A 27,517-nucleotide genomic window follows, 5' to 3' on the forward strand; every position below is an offset into this window, starting at 1 on the left:
TGAAACAGGCAAGTTTAGTCAGCACCTACCCAGACTTCCATAATAAAACTACCAACATCATCTCTTTCTATTTGATCTGTCTTAGGTCTGGAAACACACAGTCTTTCAGAAACTCCGAAAGAGTTACCTGTTACGAGTCGGTGTTCAGAAACCTTGCAATCCCCAGCCTCAGAAAAGCTTTCAAGCAGATATGTCCCATAGCTGATCATCCTACAAACAATGTTGTAGTACAGCAAGAGAGTTTGAGGAGTTATATAAATCTTAGCTCATTCAGTGACAAACTGAAGCATGAACATGCTCTGGCTTGCTAGAGTTTCTGGCTATGGCACATTTAGTTTTTGTAGACCTAGGTAAGTACAGACTGGGTACATATAATACCAGAAGACTGATCTTTCTGTACTACTGGTTAAAATCTATAGTTCTCACAAATCAGTGTTTTCCAATAGGAATTAGTTTATTGTTAAACACCTCTAATCTGCAGCTCACTAGTTAAAGTCATCATTCAGAAATAAAATGAAACTTTTGGAAGTATTTGAAAAAAAAAAAAAATCACTGTAGCTATCAGAAGTTCTCAAAGCTACCGAATCCCATGTGTTTTGAGTCAGCGAGTGTCAGCCATTGCTGGAGCCAAAAAGCCCAAGTACAGTCAGTCATTGTCAGCTATAATAGAAGAAAACTATCACCATGAACAAAAAATAATTAGTAATTAAAAAAATTCTTAAAAATAAATTGCAGAGATTCTGTGACAATAATATGTCGTGTCCCTCTCCCCCCTCTTTCAATTTGATATTGCAAATCATGTGAAGCAACTTGTGCTGGCATTGATTAGACATATCTGTTTCAAAAGTTTGAAATACATGGGTAAAATGGCACTAAATCCAGTTTTCTTTTATTGAACAGTTTTGGTAAATGATACCTTAAACTGGAAAGAAGCTGGACAAGGTCTTATGGGTCCCTTTTTACCAGATGGTCTGTTTTCCTCTCTTTGCTTTTAGTTTGGTAGAACTGTTACAGTGGAGCTAAGACTTCCTTGCAAATTTCTGGTTTTCCATGTTTCTGTAAAAGTCTCAAATACAGGAGAGTTAACAGCCTCTCTTTGCCTGTGACAGATGTTTTTCATTTAGAACATAATTGATGTAGAGGTGAGGATAAACAGAATTCCAGAAAACACCAGTAAACTAATTTGGAACTTTCAGTAGATGAAATGGTACTGTCAGAGGTGTTTGTTAACAACTCTGTGACAGCATTTACATTTCTGACCTTCTCAAACAGAAATAGCAAAAAACTCCAAATCCTGGTGTCTCTCAGTGAGAGCAAAATAGACCACACAGGTAGCAATGCCACCTCTAACTATTATGCAGATCAAAGTGTTCAAAGCAACTTTCTCTCCTTCTGTTGGCAAAGCTACTAGCATACTTTAGCACAAGGTTGGAATCTGACAGTTTGACACTACATACCACTACCCCAAAGCACTCTGGTTGCATTTGTAATGTTTCAAAGAGCAAAAGCACCAGAATCTGTAACAGGACTTTATCTCAGAGTGACAAAGGCAAGATATTTGGGGTTGACAATGCAAAACCAGTCATGGCTTTATGCTAATTACAATGGTCATCTAATGAAAACACATGAGAGAGTCCCTCAGTTATTTTACGCCTTCTTTGGAGATGGACTTCTCAATTTCTATTGTCCCAAGCATAAGTCAGGCTCTGTAGTGCTTGCTCAGCTTCCTTCTTAATACCATACAACTTAGGTCTTCCATATAATGACAAGAAATCACTTCATATTTAATTTCATACTACTGCAGCATGGCAAAAAATACAACATAGGCAGAAACAGTTCTCCAAGAATTTAAATGCAAAATCTAAAAGCAGAACGTTATGGAATGTTAATTGCATTCAATCTGATTCACGTGTTGCATATTATTTTTTGTTTACCCACAATAAATTATGTCAATGCATGTATTTCTTTTAAGTACAGTAAGGCTGGCCTTCTTTGTATGATAAAAAGAATCACAATAGATCTAAACATATATCCTATTAAAACTTTCTGTCTAAGAAAACCTGTACAAGACAAAAAGGAAATACTCTTTATACCTTTTGCCTCTCAGAGAAAAACAAGATGTTAATGAAATCACATTATGACATAAAATGCTATTATTCAGAATTCATCTTAGTAAAAGAAGCTACTGGAAAAACAAAGTTCTAGCTCTTAGAGCATCTCCTTAAAAAAACTTATCACTTAGCTTTCTATATTTCCTTCCACTCATAACTCAACCAGTGATGTATAGAAACAGGCATAATGAATATATGCAAATGTATACAAATATTTTAATAGCCAAATGATATAAAGTTTCCAAATAGAATGCTGTATTTGAATGCACGGTTCTAAAAGGAAAAAAAGAAATATCTTTTATGTCTCGCAATATCCAAAGTCTTTTTAAAAATTGTATCAAAAGAGACATTTTCATTTATACATTTACATTTCCCTCTCCATAGGTAACATTTCTACTGCACTAAAGGAGCTGGTCACATTGCAATGGGATTCCTCAACACATCTGAAGCATGATTTATTTTTCTACTATAGGTCATAAGAAATCATAATAGAATCACACTCCTAAAAGATGTAGCACAATATGGTAAATGAGATTAAATACAACAAACATAAAACAATATGATTAAATAACCCTCTGGTCCAATCCCACATACCATCAAACCCTGCTTTAGTTGTATTGGAGGATACTGAGGAAACCACAGTTCCTTCCAGAAGCACTACTCGACAAATACTGGGCTGTGGCTGTCAAGATGTGTCTTGAACTGCTGATTGTCACAGGGCAGAGTGCAATGCCTCATGCTCAGGGTAGGAAGGCCTTTCTGAGTAATACAGGGGTCAGATTACACCTAATTTGTCACCCTTTTTTGTCATACCAGAAAAACCCTCTTCTAGAACAAGGTATGTAATTTCCTGACTTTTCTAAGATGCCGAACAAATATTTCAAAAAGGTGCTAGATAGCCGCTGAGAACATTCCTATAAGCATAGCCCATATTTTTTGCTTTTCTTAGAAGTGCTAGCACCCAAATTTTGGATGCATCTTGATTCCACACTGTGACAAGCCCAGGCATGTTGCAGGCCTCACTCCCTGACTTTACAATTTCCCTGGTACAAAACACAAAAGGTACATCTCAAAGGAGTCACAGCGTGTGGTGAGTACATGAATGGATACTGGTGTAGATGGCAGGACATCAAGATCCACAATATGCTACAGTGCACATCAAAAGGTAAGTCAAGTTATAGGTAAAAAGACAGTGGAATGAGTATTTATGTCTCTTCACATTCATACCTTTTTGAAACCTTTTGTTAGATTAAATGCTCAGAGTCTGAGAAAGCATTCTAGGAAAGTATCACTATGGATTGCTGTGCTCTTTCATGTTTTCACTTGACATCTACTTTGCCACTAGCTGATCCTGGAGAAACTATTAGTTTGGCTCTGTACACAGCCGCATGGTCTTCTGTTCATGGAACAGTGGTAGGAAGTATGTTTACAATGGGTAACAATTTTGCACTTAGGAAGAAAATCTTCAGAAACTGGAAACACTTTTCCACTTGAATACTTTGATTTGCAAGGAAATGAAATGTCATGGTAAACCCTAAGCAGATATTGGAGATCAACAATATTAAGATAGAAAGAAACAAATGCTTACTTGAAATTTGTAAGGCTGCACTCAAAAGAAGAGATTAAATATTCCAGAACAACTACAGTTTTAGCTTTTAGGGCCAAATTAATTCCAAATTAATTAATTGCAGAGGTATACCTCTACAATCAACAAAAAATATAGACACCTACATCAGGCAGTGAACAGAATTATCTGCTGAATTCATCCATATCTTTCCAATAGTAGAGGGAGCAGAGAGTGACTTGCCTCCCACTTAACACCTTCAACTGTGGCTTGAGTTTGGGCAGCAAGGCTGTTTCAGCCACCAGGGCTCAGCTCTGCTGCATCTTCCATGGCCATTGATGCTTCTACAAGTGCTGTGTAGCTGAACAGTGAATTGGCTTGGGGACCTGATGTGGATGGAGAGGAGAGGAAAACAAGGTTGTTTTTCAGCTAGACATACTTCCCAATGGGTTCAGCATGCAGCTGCAGGATAGTTTTACGGACAACAAAAAGAATGATAGAGAGATGGGGAAAAGCAGCTAAGGAAAGATGAAAAGGACACAGACTGCTTAGGCTGACATTTTGGAAACAGCTTCAATTAAGGTCAAGAGTCAACAGCACAGGAGCCCTTAAGTCTTCTGATACTGATCAAAAAATTATTCAGAGCCCCATTATTCAAATTACTGATCCACTATTAAATTTATTCTGCTGGGCTGAAGTGGTTTAACAATTTTGAATGTTTATTTTCCTACTGATTAGCTAATGCTGCTCACAAATCAGTTATCCTAGTCACTGTTTATCACTGGCTGCCATAAACGTGGCATAGGAGCATCAAGCTAGTGAACTTCGTATTATGTACTCTGCCTAATTCAACAGATATGTGATCATGTGCACATGTTTCATCCAGCTCTAATGTGTTGCTGGGCATTATGTCAATGCACAGATTATGTCAATGCACGGATCTGGGTATTAATTACTGTGGAAACACAGCCCAAGTAGTTAGACAGGATGAATCCAAATTTAGTGTACTGAGACATGTCCTGTTCAAAGTAGTTTCAGAACCAAGATAAAATTTTAGAAAACAGAAAATGTTTTCACAAAAGTTCCCAAAACTTAATTTCACTGTTAACTCTGTGAAAATGCTTACATATTATGAGGCTTATCACTTGAAGCACTCTCTGGTAACTCTTGAACCAGCACCAAATACAATGCTGGCGTCTAAAGCTCAAAGTAACAGCAAACAGAATAAAATAGCTTTTGCTCTGTTCCAGTAAGTACATTAGTAAGACATTAGCATTTAATAGAATAGAAAATTTGAAAAGTTTTCTCTACTGTTGAACTACAGTAAAGTTCAGTGCTGGAAAACAAGCATTTCAATGTAACTGATTAGGCACTTTGCTCCTAGACACAGCATTCTGTCAAAGACAGACACAAAACAAAACCATGTCATAATAGGTTGGAGACCAGATAACAACCATTAGTCCCTACTGTGAAAACAAACCAGTCTGCACTCTCATGTATGACTGACTGAGCTGATCTGTTTTCAACGTTCCCAGAAATCCTTAATACAACAGGGAAAGCTATTGAGGATGCAAATATCCTGGTGAAAACAGAACTTGGAGATCAGTGTGTCTCTATTTTTCTCAAGCATATAATTCAATTATACATTTAATTATCATTAGCCAAAACCCAACAGTGAATGGAAACATTGCTCAAGGTAAATGCCCATGAAAATATTAACCAGCACCAGTTTTACTAGAATTTAGCTTAAAGAGGTCTAGCAATTAACTACCAAAAAGAAAAAAACCAAAATCCAAATGGCATCACGCTGTCACTTTGCAAAATCTGTGTCTGGAGGACAAATGAAAAAACAATATCCACACCAGTTTAGAAAGAAAATTTTTGACTCAAATTCGTATTCACTGAAGTCATCAAGCAATACATCAAGATTTGATGTAGCTCAACATATCTGAAGCTGAACAATCATGAGCTGGAACATTCTGGTGAGTTAACTGAAATGTTGCATAACTATCTACCAATCAATTTACCATGTGAATGACAGTTTGAACAGTCCTTTCCTCTGAAAAACAGTGCTACATTGACAACAACAATACATTCCACAATCCAGTACCTGAAAAGGTTACGAAATGCAGTCCCAATGCACAAGAAAACAGATACCAATTGAAACACATCCAGTTTCACTGCAATCATCAACTGAAATAATTTCCTAATCTGTTCACAGTAGCAGTTACAAAAATGTCATAATTACATCCATATTTTAAGACAATCAAATCTATGAGCTCTAGAATTTGTGTAATTGTTAAACCAATGTTGAATTTGTCAGACAACATTAAGGAAACACACTAACCTACTTGTACACAATCAGTTCTAGTTTCCTCTGAAAACTTAAGTAGCTAAACACATTTTATGAATATCCAATTACTACATGTGGTCCAAAAGTCTTATCTTGACCAAGAGAATGTAAAACCTGGACTGTTAGCCAAGTAACTAACTGCTTCACATTAAATGTCAGCAAAGTCTGTGTTGCTTTTTGTCAGATGGGAAAGCCATTTAGCATTTTCATAACTCCTGGAACACCAGAAAAGCTTTGAAGTTTGTGGTGTGGTTTTTTTTTGTTTTGTTTTTTTTTTAAATAAAAATTGCAAACCTAAAAATACTGTTCTGCAGAAAGGTAGGCCACAGTAGCAGTATTACCAGTGTTAAAGTACAGTACATTCCTAGAAACATTTTAAAAGCATTTCAGTTAGAACAGCAACTAATACACACAATATTTTGGACCAGACATTGTTTTGGAAGCCTCTATGAATTCTGCCTCAGTGCTCAACCTTGGAAAAAAAAAATCTTAAAAATTTAAGAGACACATTCACCATTACACTGTGGAAGCTGTAATTCTGGAATTTGTCACTTCATAGTCTCCTAAAGAATAAACCTGCTAATTTGCAAGTCACATTGTGAAATCCCACTTTTGCCCATTGTAATACTCTATTATCTTATTTGCTTTATTGCAGGTTTTTCATTATTGTGAAAACATTGCAGGCTATGGATGATGAGTATACATCTAAAGAACAGTAGCATTACAGTAACTAAGAGCATCTTGTGGAGTAACATTGACCAGAAAATCAACACATTTAATTTACACACCACAAAAGAATTTCTGTGAGGAATGTTAAAGCCACAGAGAACATTCTTATGGGAGGCGAGGACAAGCTCAGCAACTGACATCTTTCATTTATTGGCTTGCTTTAAACAGGTACTTTCAGATTGCAAGATGGTCATCGTGAGAGGCAAATGATTCTCAGAGAGATAAAAGGGAAAACACAGCTAATTGGTTAAAGCATAAATAAAACCATGGACAAATAGCTCTTTTCTGATTAGTACATTTTAAAGTAAGGGAATTCAAGTTTGTTGTCATAAAGAAGCTTGTTTTCAAAACTGTTTAACATCTTCACTAAGAATATATTTTTAAGACTACAAATTTTATATTTAATTGTGAATACTTAAGATTCTGTATTAGTACATGAAAATTTAAAAAATACAGTAATTGCTAGAAAGTCATCACACTTAACATCCCTGAACAAAGAAAAACTCTGCACTAAGCATGAAAGGAATCCCAGAATTTCCACAGAGCAATATTCTCTTAATACGTGGAAGCTCTTGCAGTACTATCCACATAATTTATACCATTTCACGGCTTTTCACATAAAAAGAAACAATTTATATCCAACCTAGGTTTGTATCATTGTATTTCTGAACACCACCTGTTCAGAGGCTTTTATGAAATCAAGTTACTGCTAAAACATTATGAAATGATTAGTAATGGCAGATTCCTAGCGTGGTTCTCTGATCTACTGAATTGAACTTACTTTTACTTTTGGAGTGTTTTCCTGCATTCTCTCACAGTTGCAGTCATGCATATTGGGGCACAGGTGACTCAAACACATAGGGAAAGGTGTTTTATACGTAGCTTTTAAATCAAATAGTTCACACTACAATGCTTTACTATACTGATAATTCATTACTTCTTTCCTCTATCACAGTACCCCAGAACCATTAAAAGATGCCGCTGCTGACATTGGCTTGTTATACTCCAAACACAAGGTAAGTGATATGTAATATCAGATTCTTACTTCAGCTAAGGTTTTGTCAAATTGCCCTCACTGTAATTTTTAAAAAGCGTGTATGTGTGTTTGACAAAGGTACCAGGATTGAGTAACTCCAAATCACTGTGTGATTATAGTAAGTATCCCAGGCACAGTAATTCACGCTTCTTTTTCAGTCTCCCTTTGGGATTCGGGCAGTAATATGATAAGGATCAAGCCACATATCATGGTGTAATCCTGTCCCCAACAAAATTACTCATGTGAGTCAGCAGAGCCAGCAATTTCATCTCATCTGGAAAGTCATTTCCCGTATTGTGCCTTTTCTGTTTCAGCAAAATTGACTTGGACTGCGCTTCCAAATTAAAACTAGCCTCCTGCTGTGACAAAATAATTTATTAGGATAAATTGATTTACTGGACACCTGCCCAAGTAAGTTTTCTCAAGGCTTTTAATCACTTGAATTTGGCATGCTTTCCTAAATTGAATGAAAGGTCCACCAGTTTTGTTTTCAGATAAACTCTGATGTATTTAAATTTCAGATGTGTACCTTTATCTTTTTCTGTCATTACTGAAATCAACAAACCCTCTATATTACAGCCTCAATAAATCTGACCTTCCCATACATCCTGTACACCTCAGGTTCTGCGTTGTGGCACTGAGTAATAACATTGATCAAAGGTCTGTCACCTTTACTGATCACAACTATTTATGCTTAACTAAGAAATTCATACAGGAATATTGTTTTGTAATGCATGTTCGAGTGACAGAAATGCAATTGGAGTGCCAGATTCTGAACATTGTAAAATGAAAAACTAAAAAAGTTGGAAGTGGTCATGAAGCTTGTGATGCCACCTCTCAGAGGTTTTACCATCTTAATACTAAAGAGCTACCTCTTCTTTTGAAGCCCAGGTCATAATTCTATTTCTCCTCTATCTTCTTTGAACAATTTGCCAAGTGTGAGACATGTTGCAAGCAGTACAGTTAATTTTCCAAAAGACACAGATTTACAGCTTAAGACAGAAAATTTCTCTATTTTGGCAAAATCTCAAAAGATAACTGTTTTGTAAAAGAAATACTAAATGCAGAGTGGGAAAGTCAGAAGATATCAGTCAATGACTTTAAAGCTTGTTTCATCTCTACAGAAGCCAACTGTGTCCTGAGGGGCATCAGGCGCAGCATCACCAGCTGGGCAGGGGAGGGGATTGTCCCACTCTGCTCTGCACTGGGGCAGCCTCACCTCGAGTCCTGGGGCAGTTTTGGGTGTCACAATATAAAAAAGACATTGAACTGTTAGAGAGTGTCCAAAGGAGGGCCATGAGGATGGTGAAGGCTCTGGACAGGAAGCCCTATGAGGAGTTGCTGAGATCACTTGGTCTGTTCAGCCTAGAAAGGAGGAGACTGACTAGAGACCTCATCTCAGTTACAATTTCCTTGTGAGGGGAAGAGGAGGGGCAGACACTGATCTCTGCTCTGTGGTGACTAGGGACAAGACCTGTGCAAATGGCCTGGAATTGTGAAAGGGGAGGTTTATGTTTGTCACCCAGAGAGTGATTGTGCACTGGAACAGGCTCTGCAGGGATGTGGTCACAGCACCAGCCTGGCAGAGTTCAAGAAGCATTTGTACAATGCTCTCAGGTACACGGTGTGACTCTTGGGGATGGTGCTGTGCAGGGCCAGCAGTTGGACTCAGTGATTCTTGTGGCTCCCTTTCCAACTCAGTATATTCTGTGATTCACTCCACAGGCACTGTGCATTTGCACAGTGCAGACCATGCTGCTGGCACTACACAGTACATCACAACCCTTAGTTTTCAGTTGCTTTCAGCTGTGTTTATGTGTTTGGTGCTGACACTGCTGAAGCCAATTTATGTAGCTACTATTTACTACCAGCCTCCAGCTGATAGTGCTCGTTTCTCTCTCACACTGATTTCTTTGCTGTGCCAGCACTAGCATTTGCTTGACTGCGCAGTGTAGGGGATCAGAGACTTCACTTGGCAGAGAAAATGACCCAGAGGAAGGAGCTGTTATTTCAAGTCAACTCAGGTGTCTTCTTTCCTTCACTGTACACCCACAAAAAAGCTTGTGCTGCCACAAAGCAAGCAATGACAAGGAGGTGCTTAAATAGCAAAAGTGAAGATTTGAGACATTAAGTGTTCAGTCAAATCCTGCTACAAGTTATGGACTCCTCTGCCATTCGGAACAGAGTGTGCAAGTTAACATAAACTCTTTAATGTATCCTGGACTGCAAAATAAAGCAAGTGAGACACAGACTTCCTTACTTTTACCAGCTGTGTTCTAGGAACAACTACAGTAAAGGCATTGGTAATTCTCTGGGGAGTGGCAGCCCTTTAAGTCACTGTAGCTTTTTGATTCAGTGCAAAAAAGGCCCTTGAATAAGAGAAATGATAAAGCTGCATGGAAAATTTCAATTCTGGTTTGTGATATCCAAGAGGTTAAAATCTGGGGTTTTTTTTTCTCTAGAACAATCTGAATGTCTTTTAAGCATACCAACTTGACATATTTTTAAACAGTCCCTTTCTCTCTTAATGGAACAACAGGTTTGATTAAGGTCTCTATCTCTTTATCCCATGGGAGTCTATGCAAAAGCTATATTGCAGAAAAGTGACCAAACCACACATTTTACTAGAATCATATTGCATGATTTGATGAAAAGAGATGAGTACAGGAAAACAGTAGGAAAAACAAAGCAAAACTGTGTACCACCAAATATACCACTATCTTGCAACACTTGATTGGCAAACAGATCAAAACAAGCACTTAAACTCAAGCAGTGTATCTATTACATTGAATTTATAACATAAATGAAAGAATACAAATGAAAGAATCTGGAACTTCTAAACCACCATATTTTAAAGTCATAATCAGTATTTGCAACATAACTGTTGAAGAAAAAAATCTAAAAAAACCCCCAAACCCAAGACTGTATACATATGAGGTTTTTTACTCTTCTTTCTTGGACTTTCTAGGCATTTAATGTTAAGCTTTTCCCCTAACTCTGACTATTAAAACATAATTTTAAACTCTGAAATTTTCAAAGTTCTAAGGAGAACTTGAAATTGAAAATTAATTGTAATCTCTAAGAAATGCACTCAATTTTTGCCATAATGCAAATAACAAAAGTTTGTTAACATGATAAGCTACAAGCTTCTTTTCATATTTATTTTGCTACCAATTAGCAGTTGTGTACTACAAGATAGGTAGACATAGGTGAACTTTATAGATTGTTTATAGTTACATTGTGAACTATCACATTTTCATCAAATGAGTTAAATTAAATCACAAGTCTGATAATCTCATGGAGTAAGGATATGATGACAACTCCTCCTAGTGGAAGCCCATCTGATACAAAAATTCAGAAAAATATGGATTTCCTAGGTATCATGCTAGGTTTTCCTGGTACTAGCTAGCTCTTCTACCCTTTTCTGATTTAAACTAGTCTCATCCAACTTTTCAGTACTACAGAAAAACACCTATGGGTTTTTAAAGAAGGTGAAAATTATTTCACTTTTAAGGCTGCTGTTTTACTGGCATAATATGGTTTCCACATAGAGCTGAAAATCACATTTCAAATTAATCTAAAGCAAACTCCTACTGTAGGACTATGTGTCACCACTACCTCTTAAAACTGTGGGTGAGACTGATGTGATGTAAAGTAACTTACATTTATCGTGAACAATGAAGCTCTGCTGATTTACTGGTGCTGGGAGTGCAGCTCGCTGTGGCTCCTTTTTGTTTCCTCTTTCACTCATACTTTGTTTCAACTGTGCCAGGAATGATTTCCATGTGAATGAATCCCCTACATTTATGTGAATAGACTACTCTGTTCAACCAATTCCATCTCCAAGGCTCAAACTGTCACAGACATTACACATGCTGTTCAGCCTGAACCTAGAGGAGTGGTTTTACCAGAATAGCTCAGAGCAGACAGAGCTATTAGGAATATGCAGTATCACGTAATATGCTGAACAGGCTATCAATGCTCTAATTCATTTGTTTGAGTCCCTGATTTGCTTCATGTTTCCTTGTTCAAATTGTTTTAAGCCCAAAACATTTGTGATATAATTTTAACAAATTGTTGTGAAGGATGTAAGGATATTGAATTCTTTGAAAATAAACTGTTAGCATAAATATTGTTGGCTCTCTAGGCACTGTAGGGATACTTCTAATATGGATTTTTATGTCAATCCAACATTTAGCAGATCTGTTGCAAACTACAGAGAAACAAGTACAAAACACTGCTCACCTTGCATATGCTGTTCTGGCCAATGTTTGTGTAAAGGTAAAGAGTCTACAAAGTACCCATCAGGAGTTAAATACATACTGACTCAGCAATGCAGCAGCCACACAGCAGATTTTCATGCCAGACATTTCAAAAAAATGCCACAGACATCAAGCTACTTTATCTTTATGTCAGACTTCAAATCAGGTGTTTTCAGTTGGTGGGATGTTAATACTTATCACCTGTAGCTTACAAGAAACAACTAAGACAGTGGTTCCATTTATTTTCCTTACATAGAGGAATGCAACTTTCTCCATTTCATAACATCAACATGTTTTTAATTATTAATCTGAAATTCTAAAACAGAAGCAGCAGTTAGTTTTCACACAATCTTATTCAACGGGGAACATAATGTCACTGAGGTCCTGGGTTGCAAAAGGATAAATGAATTTAAAAGACAGTATATGCAGATAAAACAAAACAACAAAAAGTATTTAAAACAAAGACAGAGACAACCAAAATCTCTACAAGGAAATACCTACAGCTGTGGTGACATGCTGGGGTAGTAAATATCCCTGTATACTTATGTTCTTACAACACTTGTATAAGCAAAAGTTTGTCCTAGGAAGAGACTTTTGGTCCAATTCATGCAAATATTCTTGCATTTCACATACAATGCAGATGTGGCACAAAGCTACTCCATTAGAACAAATGAGTTCAAAGAATTTTGAAAGTGTCACTTTGCTCTTGCAGACTTAACAATACCCAGTGTATAAGCAATTCCCTAACTCTAGGAATAGTTATTGTACATTCTCCTGCCACTGGTCTAAAATTAAAATGAATAGTGTAATGTCTGTGTTTTTTGATTCACAGAAATGGCAAACGTTTGTGCTTAATGCAGGTGATATGACAGCAATCAGGTGATCAAGTATTAATGAACCTAGCATGTCACCAGAAAAGGCTAGTACAAATCTCCAAATACATTCAGTACGAGCAACTTAGCAGGTATTTTGAAGGCTAGGGCTAATTGTAACAGTATTTATGTGATCAGACTCAAATAAATAGAACTAAGACAATCAAACACTTAAACAGAAAGTGTTGATCACTACAGTCTAGTAAATCTTTCCCCTCTTTGTATGTCTGTGTGGTCTTTTGTAGCTAGAGGGGAGTTCATCCTACCTGCACAAGCAGCATGTTAGTTCAGTGCTGAAATTGAGCCAATATTCACTGCTGAAAAGACTTCACAGCTGCTTCTCAGCTTGAACAGCCAGGGCCTATAATGGACCCAACAGTAACAGACTGTAAATACATATGCCATATAATCAGAAATCTGATTAAAGCTAGCATGCTAAGCTCTCTGTGGGGAGAGGGGATCAAGAAAAAATGAGTTTACATTTGTGATTTCGTGCTAAAATTTTACTGTGGACCAATCCAACTTTAACATTCTAGTCCTGCTCCTTTCAATTCCTCAGCCTTATCAACCCAGAAGTTCCTCACCTCCATTGCACCAAGTCTACCATTTGTGCATGAAAATGCTAAACCAGATACATTAAATATTTTTAATATTTTACTGAAAACACAATACAAAACTGTGCCCCTGCAGAGTGTGTGGTTTTTAAAAACGTGCAGATCCAGGACCATGGCCTGTCTCAAGTTCTTTAACAACTAGTTACTGCAATGGGTTTCTGAAATGTTTTATCTTTTAACACACTCCTCTTCAGCTCTTCTATCCTTCAGAATGGGAAGGAAATAGTAGGACTGCCATATTTTTTTAATAAGGCTGCTCAAAGACACAAAACTTCTGAATCAAGCTGCACTTTTTTAAAAAAAATTTTTTTAGATTTGCCTTTCAGTGCTTGAACCTTTACAGTTAACTCAGGTCTTTCTTTCAAGGTGCTCTACAAATAATGTTGCTTTTTTTAAAAGGCTGAGATATTCACATAACTAATTAATGCTAGGATTTGAGTGCTATCTAATCTACCAAAATTGACTTCTGATAAAAATCACACTGGCAGCAAAAATAACAACAAAATACATCACAGGTGTGTTTGCTAAATTATGACCAATGGAAAAACATGCTCTCAAGTTGTGCTTCATTCTGCACCTACATGGTAGTTTTTGCAGTGTAACAAAAGAAAGGACTATGGTGGCACTTCTCACATAACCCAGTGCTAAATGAATCTTTCTAGCTTAAGACTCTGATAAATGTAGTTCGAGCAAACCAAGCTGATTTTGCATTGAAAAGAATGAGAACAAAAGTTTTAGTTTATGTGAGCTTGGTTTCTCCTTTTCTGCAAAAGTTTAGTAGTCCTGAGCTTTTTTACTCTGCAACCTGCCTTCGCTTTTGTGTATACATATTCTTACTGCTTGGCTGCTCTAAATTTCTGAACTGTGTAGTTAACAACAGGATTTGTTGTCTTCTCTTACTCTCTGCCTCTCACTCCTCCTCATTACTCTGGTACTCTGAGCCACAAAGTCATGCCTGGTACATTTTCCTATTTATTTATGCACTCTTTTTTTTTTACTTTTGTTTTACAATGAAGTGATAAGAACTGTTTAGGCGTTGAGAGCAGAACATAACATGCTAGTTGCTACCTCCAGATATAATTCAAAAAGCTGCATAGTAGGCAACAAAAAAAAATTAACTTTGAAATTTAAAATAGTTTGCTTGTAAATTCAACACCCTCAGAAAGTAAAATGACTTGCTGAATTGTTTCTTTTTAATCAACTGATAACTACAAAGGAAAAGAAAAATAGTGCATTTCCTGAAGATGATCAATAATCAGAGAGACATTTGGTTGCAAAAGACCTTTAATATAGTCAAGATCAAATAAACAGGTTTATAAAAATAAACTATTGAATTCAGTGAGAATGATTCTATGAGGCAGTGGGCACAAAGCTGGAACAAATGAAGTATCATTATAAATTCTGTTCTAATTTCAGATTGATGTTTTCTCTTTTCTAAACTGAATGTCGTATACACGGCAGTTAGAACTAGAACTCACAATCCTACGTAACCTGCAGTGAGACAACTACCAATAAAAATAATGTCTGAAATTTGGACTAAAAATTGTAACACCTAGGAAGCTGCTTTATGAAAAGCTCAGACATAAAGGACAAGATAGGCCCTAACCTCATCAACTTTCTTCGTAAGTCAATCTGTCTGTAAGAGTCAGACAGGTCCTTTACTTATTCTGATTGTGTATGCAAAAGCAATAACTTGGTTTTTGGTACACTTTTGGACCCAAACAGCTAATGAGATGAAATGCTAAAGTACTTGGGTTCCAGCTGGAAGAAACACTAGTAGCAAGTCAGGAATTTCTTTGAATCAACTAATTTTACATGCAAAAATGCTACCAGTCATATTTTTGTAAATGCAGGGCAAGTCTCAAAAACAAAAGAACTATTTCCTTTCCCTTTGAAGATATGGTATAGGCAGTGCCAGGAGGACTAGTGCAAGATAAAAAGCACCACAGGTAGATAACACAAAATGTTAAGCCAGTCTAAACTTGCAATGCCAATTCAAATTTGTTCAGAGTCTTTTTGATTAATTTTGTGGTAGCAAGTTTAATTCCTTACCAAGTCTGTCTACATACCAGTTCTATTGGTATGTAGACAGACTTGGTAAGGAATTAGTATCTATTTCTGCAGATAGCCCAAAGGATTTTATTCCAGTCCCTTCCTGTTTCCCTCCTACCCTGTGATGCAGTGTTACTGCATTCAGGCCACGAACCATGTTAAATGGAGGCTGGGTTCTATTGATTTCTCAGCCATCACCACTGAGCTTCCCTTACCTGCTGATTTCTGTCCTGCAGCATTCCTCACAACAAGTTGCTATTGACACAGTGCCATGCACTGACCCTCTTCTTCAGAAGTTCTCCAGCCTCACCTCACCACATTCCATAGCAATCTGCTCCAAGAGCAGCACAAGTGCAAAGGCAGAATGATCCATACTTCTGCAGCCTAGGACACCTTCAAGTAGAACTTTGGTTCTCAAGTGTAACTTAGAGGATCTCAGCTGAGGCTCAGAGCAAAGCTAATTGCTTCAGCCAAGCCCTTAATTTGCAGCAATTTCTGAACACCTGTTCAGTGACACAAGTGTATCTTAGTTTGGGTTAAAACCTCAATGCATTGCAGCTGTAAAACCTGCAGGTTATTAGCACAAGTACCCAAGTTAATTTTAAAAGTCACACTAACAATAACTGATAAATCTAGAAACTTGATGTAAGTGCACCAATCTGTAACATAGTAGTCATTGTACTAAAGTGTATAGTTGAGAGAACTATATTAAAGTCTCCCAAGTACTTTAAACTACAATATAAATGAATATTTCCATAAGATACCTGACATTATAATGAAATTTTCTGCTCTCAGTTCTAATGACATGGCTGGGCATGAGTGTACAGAACTTGTACACAGACAGAGAGTGGAACACCTGTCAAGAGCACAGATGGCCCCCAAACTTCATGAACAAAGTAATATAGTTAGTTTCCTAAACCATTTTTGCTAATTCTGGTATTTTAAAATTTATTGCAGTTTTTTTGAAGTTGTTCTCTCTCTTTGTATAATTAAACAGCTCTATTTATCCTCCTCCTCAAGCTATTTTCTCCTTTAACTTCTCACTTTCCATCTTACAGTTTCCACTGCTGGAGAATCCTTCTAATAGTATTTTCAAAAAGTAGGAAATAAATTCCTTATTAATAAGAAAGGCACAGACAGATAAATGTGAGATGCAGTAAAGAGGAAGAAAAGCAGGAGCTAAAACCATCTAGATGAGAAAATACAAAGAATAATTTAAGCTGAAGTTAGTAGGGAGAGTAAAGAGAATAGAGAACAGGAATCTAGCATGGACCAAAACAAAATAGATGAAAATCTACACTAAAACATGATTAGAGAAAAAGCTGACACATGAGAATGACTAGAATTTTCCTTGTTTGTTTATTCCCCCCTCCCTTTTACTTGAGCAATAGTGCAGTTTCACTAGTGGAAGAGTCTGTAAACATGTTAATAGCTCTAGAATTAGATCAAGATTTGCCTAGATAATAGGTTTCTATTTTTTAAATACATAATTTTTCTCCCCATTAGTAACAAAAATTCCATACTGGAAATGCATCAGTTGGTATGCTGTCTTCTGACTGAATTCCTGTAAAGTGATGCTGTCCTCAAAGCATTTTTTAAATACCTTTATTTTGTCAAGTCTTAAGAGAAAGTTAACAGCAGAGGTGTGAAATTTTTAAAAACTTGTTAATATTCTGAGTGGTTGTGATGTAGGGAAAGACAAAACCACAAATATTGGGGAATTGTAATGAAAAAAAATCTCAAACTACCTTACGGTAAATAATAATTTCCTTTACTTGGAAATCAAGACAGATCTATTTAATAGCAGTATTTTAATTCTTAAATGGTAACTGCCTGCATACAAAGTGAGTCTTTTTTTTTTGGTAAAAACAAAACCAACTAACAAAGCCCCACCCCAATAAATTCAACCGAAACAATCCATAGTGCTTTTCAGTCTACTATAGATTTTATGTCAGTGTTATGACAAGATATCAGATAGCCCTGAACAGATTTCAACTGTTTGAGACAAGGACAATACAAAAAGAGACAAACCAAACTGAAAAAAGGAAAGTGTATGAAAGAAGTGAAATAAAATTGCTCAAAATAGAGGTTATTTTTTCTCATTCTAAGTTATAACAAGTTTATAAGGGAGAGCTTCAAAAGCACAAGCATACAATATCCTGTAAATCTTAGCTACTCTACAAAACCATAACTAGGCTCTATAGCTGAAAAAATAGTTAAGCAACAGGGAACTGCTATAGCAAGCTTAATGATGAGGGGATTAGAATTGAAAGTGAGAGCACTAGACATTCTTTTCTAGCAACATAGTTCAAATCCCAAGTGAGACAGTAGGATAAATGAGCCAGAGGGCCTCCATTCATTCTCCAGCAAACAACACACCACAAAAGATCCATACATTACGCCGGGAAAATACCCAGTAAGAATGAGAAGCCTTGGAAACAGAAATTCTTGACTTAGAGTCTGGTTGAAGGTCACTGCTCTAACACTGCACAGTTCACGTATTTGCATTTGATATATTGATATGTAAAGGAATTTCTGAGTTGTTTACACTCTTTCACTTCTTACACATGATCTAAAGATGGAGACAAATATTAATATTTTCAATTTCATAGCCTGGTGGAAGGGCATTAAAAGAAATGCTTCACATTATTGAAGGAGCTACTAAAACTATACCAAACTGCTTTGGAAAACAGAGTCACTTTTAAAGTTTCAGTTTCCACACCAGAACTTCACTATAAATTAATAAGCCTATTTGCTTGTTAAGATATGCTGTTTAATAGTTTCAGAAAATTTCTGTTAGCTAATTAGACATGATGAACTGATGTTTACTGATTTGCTAACCCCCTCATTGACTTCAAAAAAACCTATGCTACATTGATTTTTTAATTATTCCATGATGCTTAAATCAAATGAGATTAGACACAGTTAAGAAAGCAGCACTAATCTGAAGACACTACTCCATCAAATAAAGTGACAGGCTTTTCATTTAAAATATACAGAAAAGACTCCAACAGTGACTAGATTATTTTCCTTTTTTTCAGAAACCCTTTTATATGACAAAAAGAGTATTTAGCCTGGCATCTAATTATAATTCAAATCATATCGTCCACTGCAAAGGATTACGCAATCCTTGCACAATTTGGAAGTGTCATTTACTGCAGGAACCAATAATGAACTGAGATGTGAAACTTCAGTGCAACAAATCAGATATGTGCAAGGCCAAACACTGGCACTGGTGATTGCAATCAGCTGCTGGGACACATAGAAAAAGTTATGGACATGAAATTAATGGTTGCTTTCAAGAAGTTTGGACTTGGCAGCTTACTGTTTGAGCTCAGTTTATTACTGAGTGTTACCAGAGAAGAAGACTCAAAGAAGCATTTGGCTGTTTTACGAACACTTGACTGAATGCACACAGCAGACATTCATTAATCTGGTCCACCATTATAATGACTGAACATTGTTGAATGATTTTCTTGGACTCCAGTCTCACAAATACTGTCTGAGAGTATTCTTTAGCCAGATACATGTATCTGTCTCTAGCTGGTTGATGAACTAAACCCAACTCTAGAAATACACTGTGGTGATCCAGCAGTAGGGACTGTAAGCTATAGCATGCTTTATCTTTTGAAAGCAAAACCCACCTGAAAATATGTAATTAAAAGTATCTTATAATTTTGCCATCCAAGCAACAAGGCACAATATCTCATTTCTTGAAGTCAAATTTCTAAGCTCATAAGGTGCAACTGCACTATATCAATAGTACTTACACTTTGGTTCCTCTTGTGTTGCAGCACACTGGCTGCAAGTCTTTGAGGAAATGATCTTGAAGAGTTGGACACATGTGGATCCTAAAAGCTTCAGCCCAGACAAAAATATCACTTAAATAAGGGAATGGTTAAATAATTGCACCATGAGGGTCTTGCCCATGAATGATTAATGAATTTCAAAGTTCTTACTCTTCTTCCTTTGCTGATAGCATGGCATATAGAAATAGAAACCAGTCTCTGAGCCCTGCACATAGAACTAAAGCCAGTACAAGCAAGGCAAGAATATGACATAAATTACATAAACTGCTGTTGTAGCTAAGTTTATTTGCATACTGAAAAATCTTTCTTTGATGGTGCCAGCTGCTGGTGAGAAGAGTGTGTTGGTGTTATAAGAACAACTAGAGAGAGGGGTATTCTGATATTACAGTATCACAGAGGTGAATATGCAAACAAGAAAAGGCTGGGAGAGATCAAAACAACAATGTTTAAAGTATATTAGGCATGCAACACCATTTTACTAAGAAATTGTGAATATTGTATTGCATTTCGGCACCCTCTTGTGTTGACTGGTGCTCAGAGCTAAAATTCTGAGAAAAATCCACTCTGTAACATTACTAACTATGAAGACACTCCTGATGTACATAAACAAAGAATCTTATTATTCGAAAGCACAAAATTGGTCTTTTAAAACCAAGGAATATGCAGAAGCACTAGAACGCAATCCACGTAATTCAACAGCAAGAAACTTCTGTCTGAATATCTAGAAAACCCTTTGGTTTTGACAGTTTGGTGAAAGAGTTACTTCTTAAATATCTCTTTAAATCATTTATCCTTAAAAAGTTCTTTGTTTTCAGTTACGTATTATCCTAAAATTAATCTTTACTACTGTAAAATTAAAATGAAATCTCCTTTTACTATGGCTCACTGTATCATCCCTCACAAAGGAGTCAGTGCTTGTGCCATGACTGTAACATTTTTGCAGGAGCCGAAACAAGTACAGTCATGTGAAATGAGCTCTGAGCAGTGCTGCTGTGAAGTAGGAAAGCAGACATTACACCAACTGGGTATTACAGCTGCTGTTTCCCTAAGCCTTTTCTGCCATACTCCAACAGTACTAGATCACAGACATTTACATGCAAACTGGTCTATCTAGCATGTTTCAAATCTTTTCAATCCCAGTTTCTCTCTCGCGAAGCAATGGTTGCATCTTTTTATTTGATAGTAAAGCTGACATAAATCTATCAATTACCAAACAAAAATGTATCTGATATATTCCTGCATTTTCCCCCAGGATTCTCCCTTTTTTTTTTTTTTCAAAGTCAACTGAAAAGATGTTAAAATAGGATTAATTTTACCTTCAAAATAATTTAGATTGATAAATTCACAAAATATATAAAGCCAATACATATATCTGAAAAAATAAAATTGCCCTGAACATAATACATGATAAGAAAGTTTCCTTGTATTACTTAACTTGCAAATAATTGACACACACAATTTTCATTGAAAATAAAGACCATGTAAAATCTTGTAAACATTTCTCTCTCAAAGTATTACAATATTACAAAAATATTTTAATCTATTTCTCCTTGGATTTCACAATACCCCTTGCTATTATACATTTGCAGTTATTTTAATTCAGAATTTTAAGAATCATTAGTAGCATACTGAGCAATAGCTGCCACAATTAAGATCCAAGATTAAGATCTTTCCAGATTTTAAACCCACAAAAAGTTGGTTTGGAAACATCTGCTAACACACCTAATTATTTGTTACTAACCACCAAGCACTGTTTCTAACAATAAGACCGTACAGATTAATAAATAGACGTGCAACAGTTCTTACCATAGCAGGAGGTTATCATGGTCTACTATGTGCTCTTAAAATGCAAAAGCTTCTTGGCAAAAGACACACCTTGAGAAGTCCTGTGCCCAATCAGCAGTCAGACCTGCCCAGGAGACAGCAGCTGATGAATCACAGTGATGATAACTGAGCTGCGAGGTTGGATTTTTTTCCCCCTAAATCAAGAAGTTGAATACTGTGTTGAGTAAACGTTTTCACACCTTAATTTTAATTATTATTTTTACTTTTCTACTAGGTGAAAAATGTGCCATCTATTTGCCAGTGACCCATTATGAAATACAGAAGTTCCTACTTTCAGCTGAAAGTTTTGCAGGCTACTTATTAAAAAATTATTTTTAAAAAGTTTACTTATAAACTGGAAGAAAGAAGAAAATCCAACCCCCTGCCCCAAACCAACAACAACAAAATTAATTCATTTATGTCAGTGTAAAACTATGCACAAGGTCAAAACACCCTCCATCAGTCCAGAGTTCAACAGACTAACAGGGAAAGGTAAACTTATATATTCCAGGCATCATATCATATTTTATAATGTATTATTCTTACTCTTATGCATGACGATAATGATGATGACATTATGGAAGTTACTTAAAAGTTCCAATTAGGATTACCCCCCACTCACCCAGGCTGTGTATCTGCCCTGAAAACATTAACGCTCTCAAAACCTAGGTGTGTAACTGCATCACTTTACAGTTCTTTATCCAAGGGATTTTTCCTCACGGGTGTACTGGTCCTAGGCAGAACATCCCTTTACTGAGGGATCAGTGATGAACACATTTCCCTGCAGGATACACAGCCAGCTGGAGGGGAGGAGCCCCCAGGTGGCTCTCACTCCATACCAGTCATTACACTGCCTGTGTGTCCTTGTCTTTGTCTAAACGTGCAACAAACAGTTCTTAAGTGAACTGGCTTTCTGTTTGTTTCTTTCTCTTGTTTATAAGAAATAAAATTGTTGTAAGAAAATCCTGCAAGAGCTCAAAAGACCAAAATGTCAGATGCCCTTTCCCTGGACAGAATCTGCCCTCAGTGTGCTGAGGTCCTGTTTGAGAGCTGTTCAATACTACACAACTCAGCATCTGGAAAGAAATAAAACTACCCGCACTATCCTTTTCTTTTGCAGTGTTTGCTGCAACAAACAGCATTTTAAGCAATACTTTATAGTCTAAGTGTCTTCCTTATTGGGACCATAACAAGCCAATATCTCCTGGTATAAATCAACAGGTCACTAAATTGCTTAGATGTAACCCAAAGGAAGAGAGGTATCACATCAGGAGCATTAAAATCCATGAGCTTAAAACTAGTGATGCTGTCATTTACGCAAGTATATTAAACTATATATGGCTTGCAGGTGTAAATTCCCACATCAGATATGTGTCACATAAGCTTTGCCAGCACTGAGATAGCCAAACAATCTGAATTTCTGATTTTACAAAGAAGGAGATTAATACAGTTAGGGGACTGATTTCATCATGTTCTATCATGGATTAGCTGCACATTTACTCTAAGCTCATTCTGCACTGCAGGAGCAAAGACCCTGAAGAAACAATCTTTACCCAAAGCCAATTCCCTACCAAAGTTTTATTAGCACCATCAGCATTATTGCCATTCTCCATAGTCCAGGTCTTTATGCTTCCCTTTTGTTCCTTCTTTTTTTCATTTGCACTCTCAGATTTTCCAGGCATTCTTAAGTAACTTTTCTAGCAGATTCCATTATTGCACTTTAACTCTGTGTGGAAGTTACTTGTCCAGCCTGCCTAGAGATACAATTTCTGAGACTTTCACCAAATGCTGTTTCACTGTTTTTAGTAACATAAAACATACAATTATCTCTAGTAGATAACTGCATTGCTGTCAAGATGCAAAACTTTCAGTCAAAAAGCACGAGGCCTCTATGTAGCTAATACCAATTGCACAGCAATTCATTAAAAAAAAAAAAAGTGCTTTTTTCCCTTCCAAACTCCCTGTGAATAGTATTAGTGCTTGAAGGTAAATTAAGAAGCCATATTCCCACTTTTAGACAGAAAATAGAATATCTTTTCATAACAGCACTAACAAAAGCAAGTGATAATTTTGTAGCAAGTTATGGAATAAAGGCCACTTATATTGAAACCTGACTGAAATGTCCCAGACCCTCTGTCAGGGTGTAAATGTCTATCCTAATCTCTGTAATTTTGGATGGGAACTGTGTTGGCATTTCTTTCGGCTCTTTCATTCCATTTTCCAAGATTCCACACCCTAGTGGTTGCAAAGTCAGGTATTTACAAAATTAACTACAGTCATATATATTGCAATAACAACACCATTGTTTCCATGGAGGGTGTGGCAAAACTTAAGGGGTCTTGTAATCAGTGATTCCTATGATTTCCAGATATCACTGACTGTGGAAGCTGCTTGTTTTACTTTGCTGCATATATGACTGGTACCTATTACTGATTTCAATAAACCAAGATACACTTCTATATAAGTATATCACAATTCTAAACACAGGAAATTAATTTTTTTGCATTGTTAAGTCAATGTTTACTGCCTGCCAGCAGTTTGGAAATAAAAGTAAACCCCCCACAAGAACAAAGGACATTCTTTTACTTCAATGCTAGAACTGAAGAAAATTCTCTGTTGATTTAGAGTGGCAGAGCTAACTCTGCATATTCATCACAAAGAAGCCTTTGTGTCTCCTCTGTCTGCACAGAAGACCTTTTGATGTGCAACTTTTTGTTTCTTCATACTGTAACTTCTGCTGGGTGATAAGTTGCATTAACTTCAATGACTGGTTTCATGAGACAAAAATTGGAAGGAAGAATATGGAGCAAAAACTGTGCAATAATTAGCTATAAAAATCACTTGATAGTTCTGTGGGCTTCCACTATTGCTGTTAAAACAGAGAAAAAGTTGTATTGGCAGATTACAAAAGTGCAGAATCCGAGTCTGGGGTTCTGCTTTTGAGCTAAGGGCGAGCTTGCAACATGGCATTCACTTACACAATACCTAAATTACTTCCAAAACAAATACAAAGCTTTTTTTTTCTTTTTTTTTTTTACATTTGTCAGTCTTGAAGCACTGATCAAACTAATAATTCTATATTATAGTATACCAGTGTAAGATGCAGCTGCCTGTTCACATAGTCATTTCAACAAAGATTCTCAAGAGCAAATTTTAATGTACTGGATGTATGAACTTTGCTGTTTTTACTTTTCTTACATACTTCTATTATCTTCAACACATGGTAAATTAAGTCTTCCAGCTCTAATACAAATTAGCCATATTTTAACTTGGCTAGTACAAGATGGTAAATCTGGATCAAATAATGAGCATAATCTATTGCAACTAGCAATAAATTTGGCAGATCTACAGTTCTAAAAATAGTAGTCTAACTGCATTACAGAATCACATTCATTATACAATTTTATGGATGGAAAATAAGTAAAAGAAGATTTGAGTAGAACTCCAGATAGATAAGTTAGAGCTGACCTGGCTCTGCTAGGGACTGGTAGACACATTTGACCAAGTCACATAACCATGAGTCTGTCTGCATTCTACAAATTCCATTCTGCAAATGGAATTCTGCAATCTATCTTGTTTTATAAAACCATTTGATATCATCCAATTGAATTTTAAAAGGTTAGAAATTACTAAGAAAGTAATAACTAAAGTATACATTTCAGGTAACTGCTGTGCTATTTCTCATGACATCTTAGTTTTCCAACTGTGCACAAACTTCAAATTCCTTCTGTTTTTTTTTCCCATAGTGCAAGCATTTATGGACAGGCATTTAGGATAGACCTCCAGCTTTGTTGCTTTCACAGAAGAAGAGTGAGATCCTCCCCTAGCTTAAGGACACCTCCTCACTGACTCTGCATCACCCCTTCTCTTTAGATTACAATTACTGTGCCTCCTGGTATGTCCTTGGTGCCCAGCAAGGAGCAAAAGTCTAAGGACCAGACAAGCCTTGACAGTTTCTCTGCAGTATCCTGGATCCTGGCACTCAGCAAACATCCCAAAACATGACATCAGGGTAGCATGATGCATGTTTCTATTCCCTACAGATGGGAATCTCCAGCACCTATCAGCTGTCTTTTACTCTCCTTGTTCATGTTTGGCTGAGGTTCAGCTGGCTCTGACGCCTTCCCCGGTGGTCCTTGTTAATCCTCATCTCTTCCCAGGGCACCACATTTGTTCTGTCATTGCACTTCTGCAGGCAGAGAAGGAGCCTTCTCTTCTTTTGCCAGAAGTAACAATGCTCTCCATCTGATTTCCTGTTGATCTCTTCCTTTTTTTCCCCTGATGGTACAAAGCCTGCTGACCTCCTGTACCAGCTCCTTTTCCTCAGTTAGCTCCTTAGCTCCTGTGCAACTCTGATCTACACTCTAGTAGCATTTATATCAGAAAAAAACCCTGAGATCTTCTCTCACTATAAAAATAATTTCAGCTTTCTACCTGTATATAAGAGAATGGTCACTTTCACAAGAAGTAACTCTAAGGTTTCTGTACCTTGTAAAATTGGAAGAGATTTGTTTCCCTCTTGGCAGATAGCATGCAGGGATAAAAGAGGCCTAAGACAGTAGTGATGTCCTGTTAGTGACATCTTTTTGTTCAAAGGAAACTGAGAATTCACAGGTAACTCCTCTGTAGTACAGGTGCTTGATGATCTTCCCTGTCCACTGTGGGTGTGTGAACCATCAGCTACTGAGCATCTTCTCTGCACAACTGTGCCTGTGCACGGTCTGGTGCTCAGTCACACTTCCTTCACACTTGGAGTAACAGAACAGGAATAAAACAGTGAGAAAGGTTAAGAATGTTGTCAAACAGTTAAAAGCCTGTGGATACTGATTGAAGAGTTGTCAATTGCACAGAAATACTAGGGAACTAAAATCCTGCAGAACACTGAGCTGGATTTCACTCTCTCTTTAGCTACAAGACAATATGAATGGCTTGTCTCACCATGCTGCAGGGCCAAGACAAATCCAGGGTTAGAATTTGGGAATTCTGCCAGCCATTACCTCATATTGCACAACGACCTTAGCTACAAAAATCAAATTAATAAATTCTGGTCCAGTTCCATTAAGTGATTATTCAAGTAGATAATGCAAATCTACAATTATACCTTTAAAATACAATCCACATATACTGGTTTAAAAATCCACAGAGGGATAATTCTGCTGAAAATTTCCAGTATGGTAAAATCAACATACATTTGAAACAGATTTAGTAAGAACTTGTTGGGGGAACGAGAAGAGTGTATTTGTAATTCATGGGTAGATTTTCAGCCATACAATATTTGTAATTAAAAGAGGGACAAAAGGACTCGATTTTAAAACATAATTGTTTCTGTGATTACATCAATCAGTATGAGATGGAATATGAGTCAGTCACTCATATTCATAACTGAATGAAAAGCAAAATTTAATTAAGATTGAAAGCTTTTCATCCCTTTAGAACATGCTTGGCAAGATCCTTCCAGAAATGGCACTGACTACACACATCCAACCTTAGGGACACAACTAGAACCCAGTGATGAGCCAAGGAGTGATAGGACGCTGTGACCCCTCAATAACTTTTAGCTGTCAAGAAAAACAGTCTACACAGTACTAATGCCACACTCTGGGAAAATTAAAAAGAGCAGTAAAACCCATGATACTAACATCCCTCCCCAGAGAGATAAGAGCCTGCAGCCATTTTTTCTTTCTATCCCTAAACAGAAAAGGTATGATTCAATACAGAGCAAAAGATTTTTTTTTCCTTTGAAAGAAAGGTAATGACAACACTTAAAACCTGGATTTATTAACCAGGGACATCTTTAAAAGAAAGGCTGGCAAAAATTACCAGTTTTCTGTGTTAACATGAGCATCATGCCAACTCTGTCCATTTCAAAAAGTGAAGCACTACAGGCCAAATTATATTCTTACTAACATTGATATAGCCTTGAAATAACTCCCCTGCTTGATCTTGTTAGTTCACCTTCAGAATGAATCAAATGAAAGCAGAAGTTAGCCCAATGTTTTCACTTACAAAACATTCCTGCACTGAACCAGATGACTGCACTGTACCACTGCCTAAGCATCCTTCCCAGACCACATGGGCGAGGACAGAAAAAATACTGCATTTAAATAATGCAGGAGAAGGTAAGGGGGTTTTAATTTTTTCAGGTTCATTATCTTTTAATTGTACATTCAAATTATTTTTTTCAATCTGCATACTTGATGATGAGCAAAATTAATACATTATTAATCTCAAAGTCCTCTACCTTAGCAGATATGCTAGAGAAACATTTCTACTCCTCTCAATTATTTTGGA

General features: G+C 36.7%; 1 protein-coding gene across 6 annotated transcripts in view; it reads right to left on the bottom strand.

The window, feature by feature from the left end:
- BCAR3 (BCAR3 adaptor protein, NSP family member) overlaps nt 1-27,517 on the bottom strand; it is a 94,413-nt gene that overhangs the window by 60,910 nt on the left and 5,986 nt on the right. The window contains exons 3-4 of one of the 6 annotated variants that reach the window (XM_085068086.1): nt 25,715-25,974; nt 21,209-21,311 (exon numbers count right to left, since the gene is read on the bottom strand). The exons of 1 other annotated variant lie outside the window; for it this stretch is intronic. In XM_085068086.1, coding sequence (XP_084924212.1) covers nt 21,209-21,227 — 19 coding nt within the window. In that variant the 5' untranslated portion in view covers nt 21,228-21,311; nt 25,715-25,974. Of the gene's footprint in view, nt 1-11,456; nt 11,476-13,193; nt 13,273-15,808; nt 15,980-21,208; nt 21,323-25,714; nt 25,975-27,517 lie in introns of those variants that run through there. 4 more of the 6 variants (XM_085068087.1, XM_085068090.1, XM_085068091.1 and 1 more) reach the window with 4 other exon arrangements.

This window comes from Lichenostomus cassidix, chromosome 8, assembly GCF_008360975.1.
Source record: "Lichenostomus cassidix isolate B80296 chromosome 8, HeHo_3.0, whole genome shotgun sequence".
Taxonomy (NCBI): Eukaryota; Metazoa; Chordata; class Aves; order Passeriformes; family Meliphagidae; genus Lichenostomus; species Lichenostomus cassidix.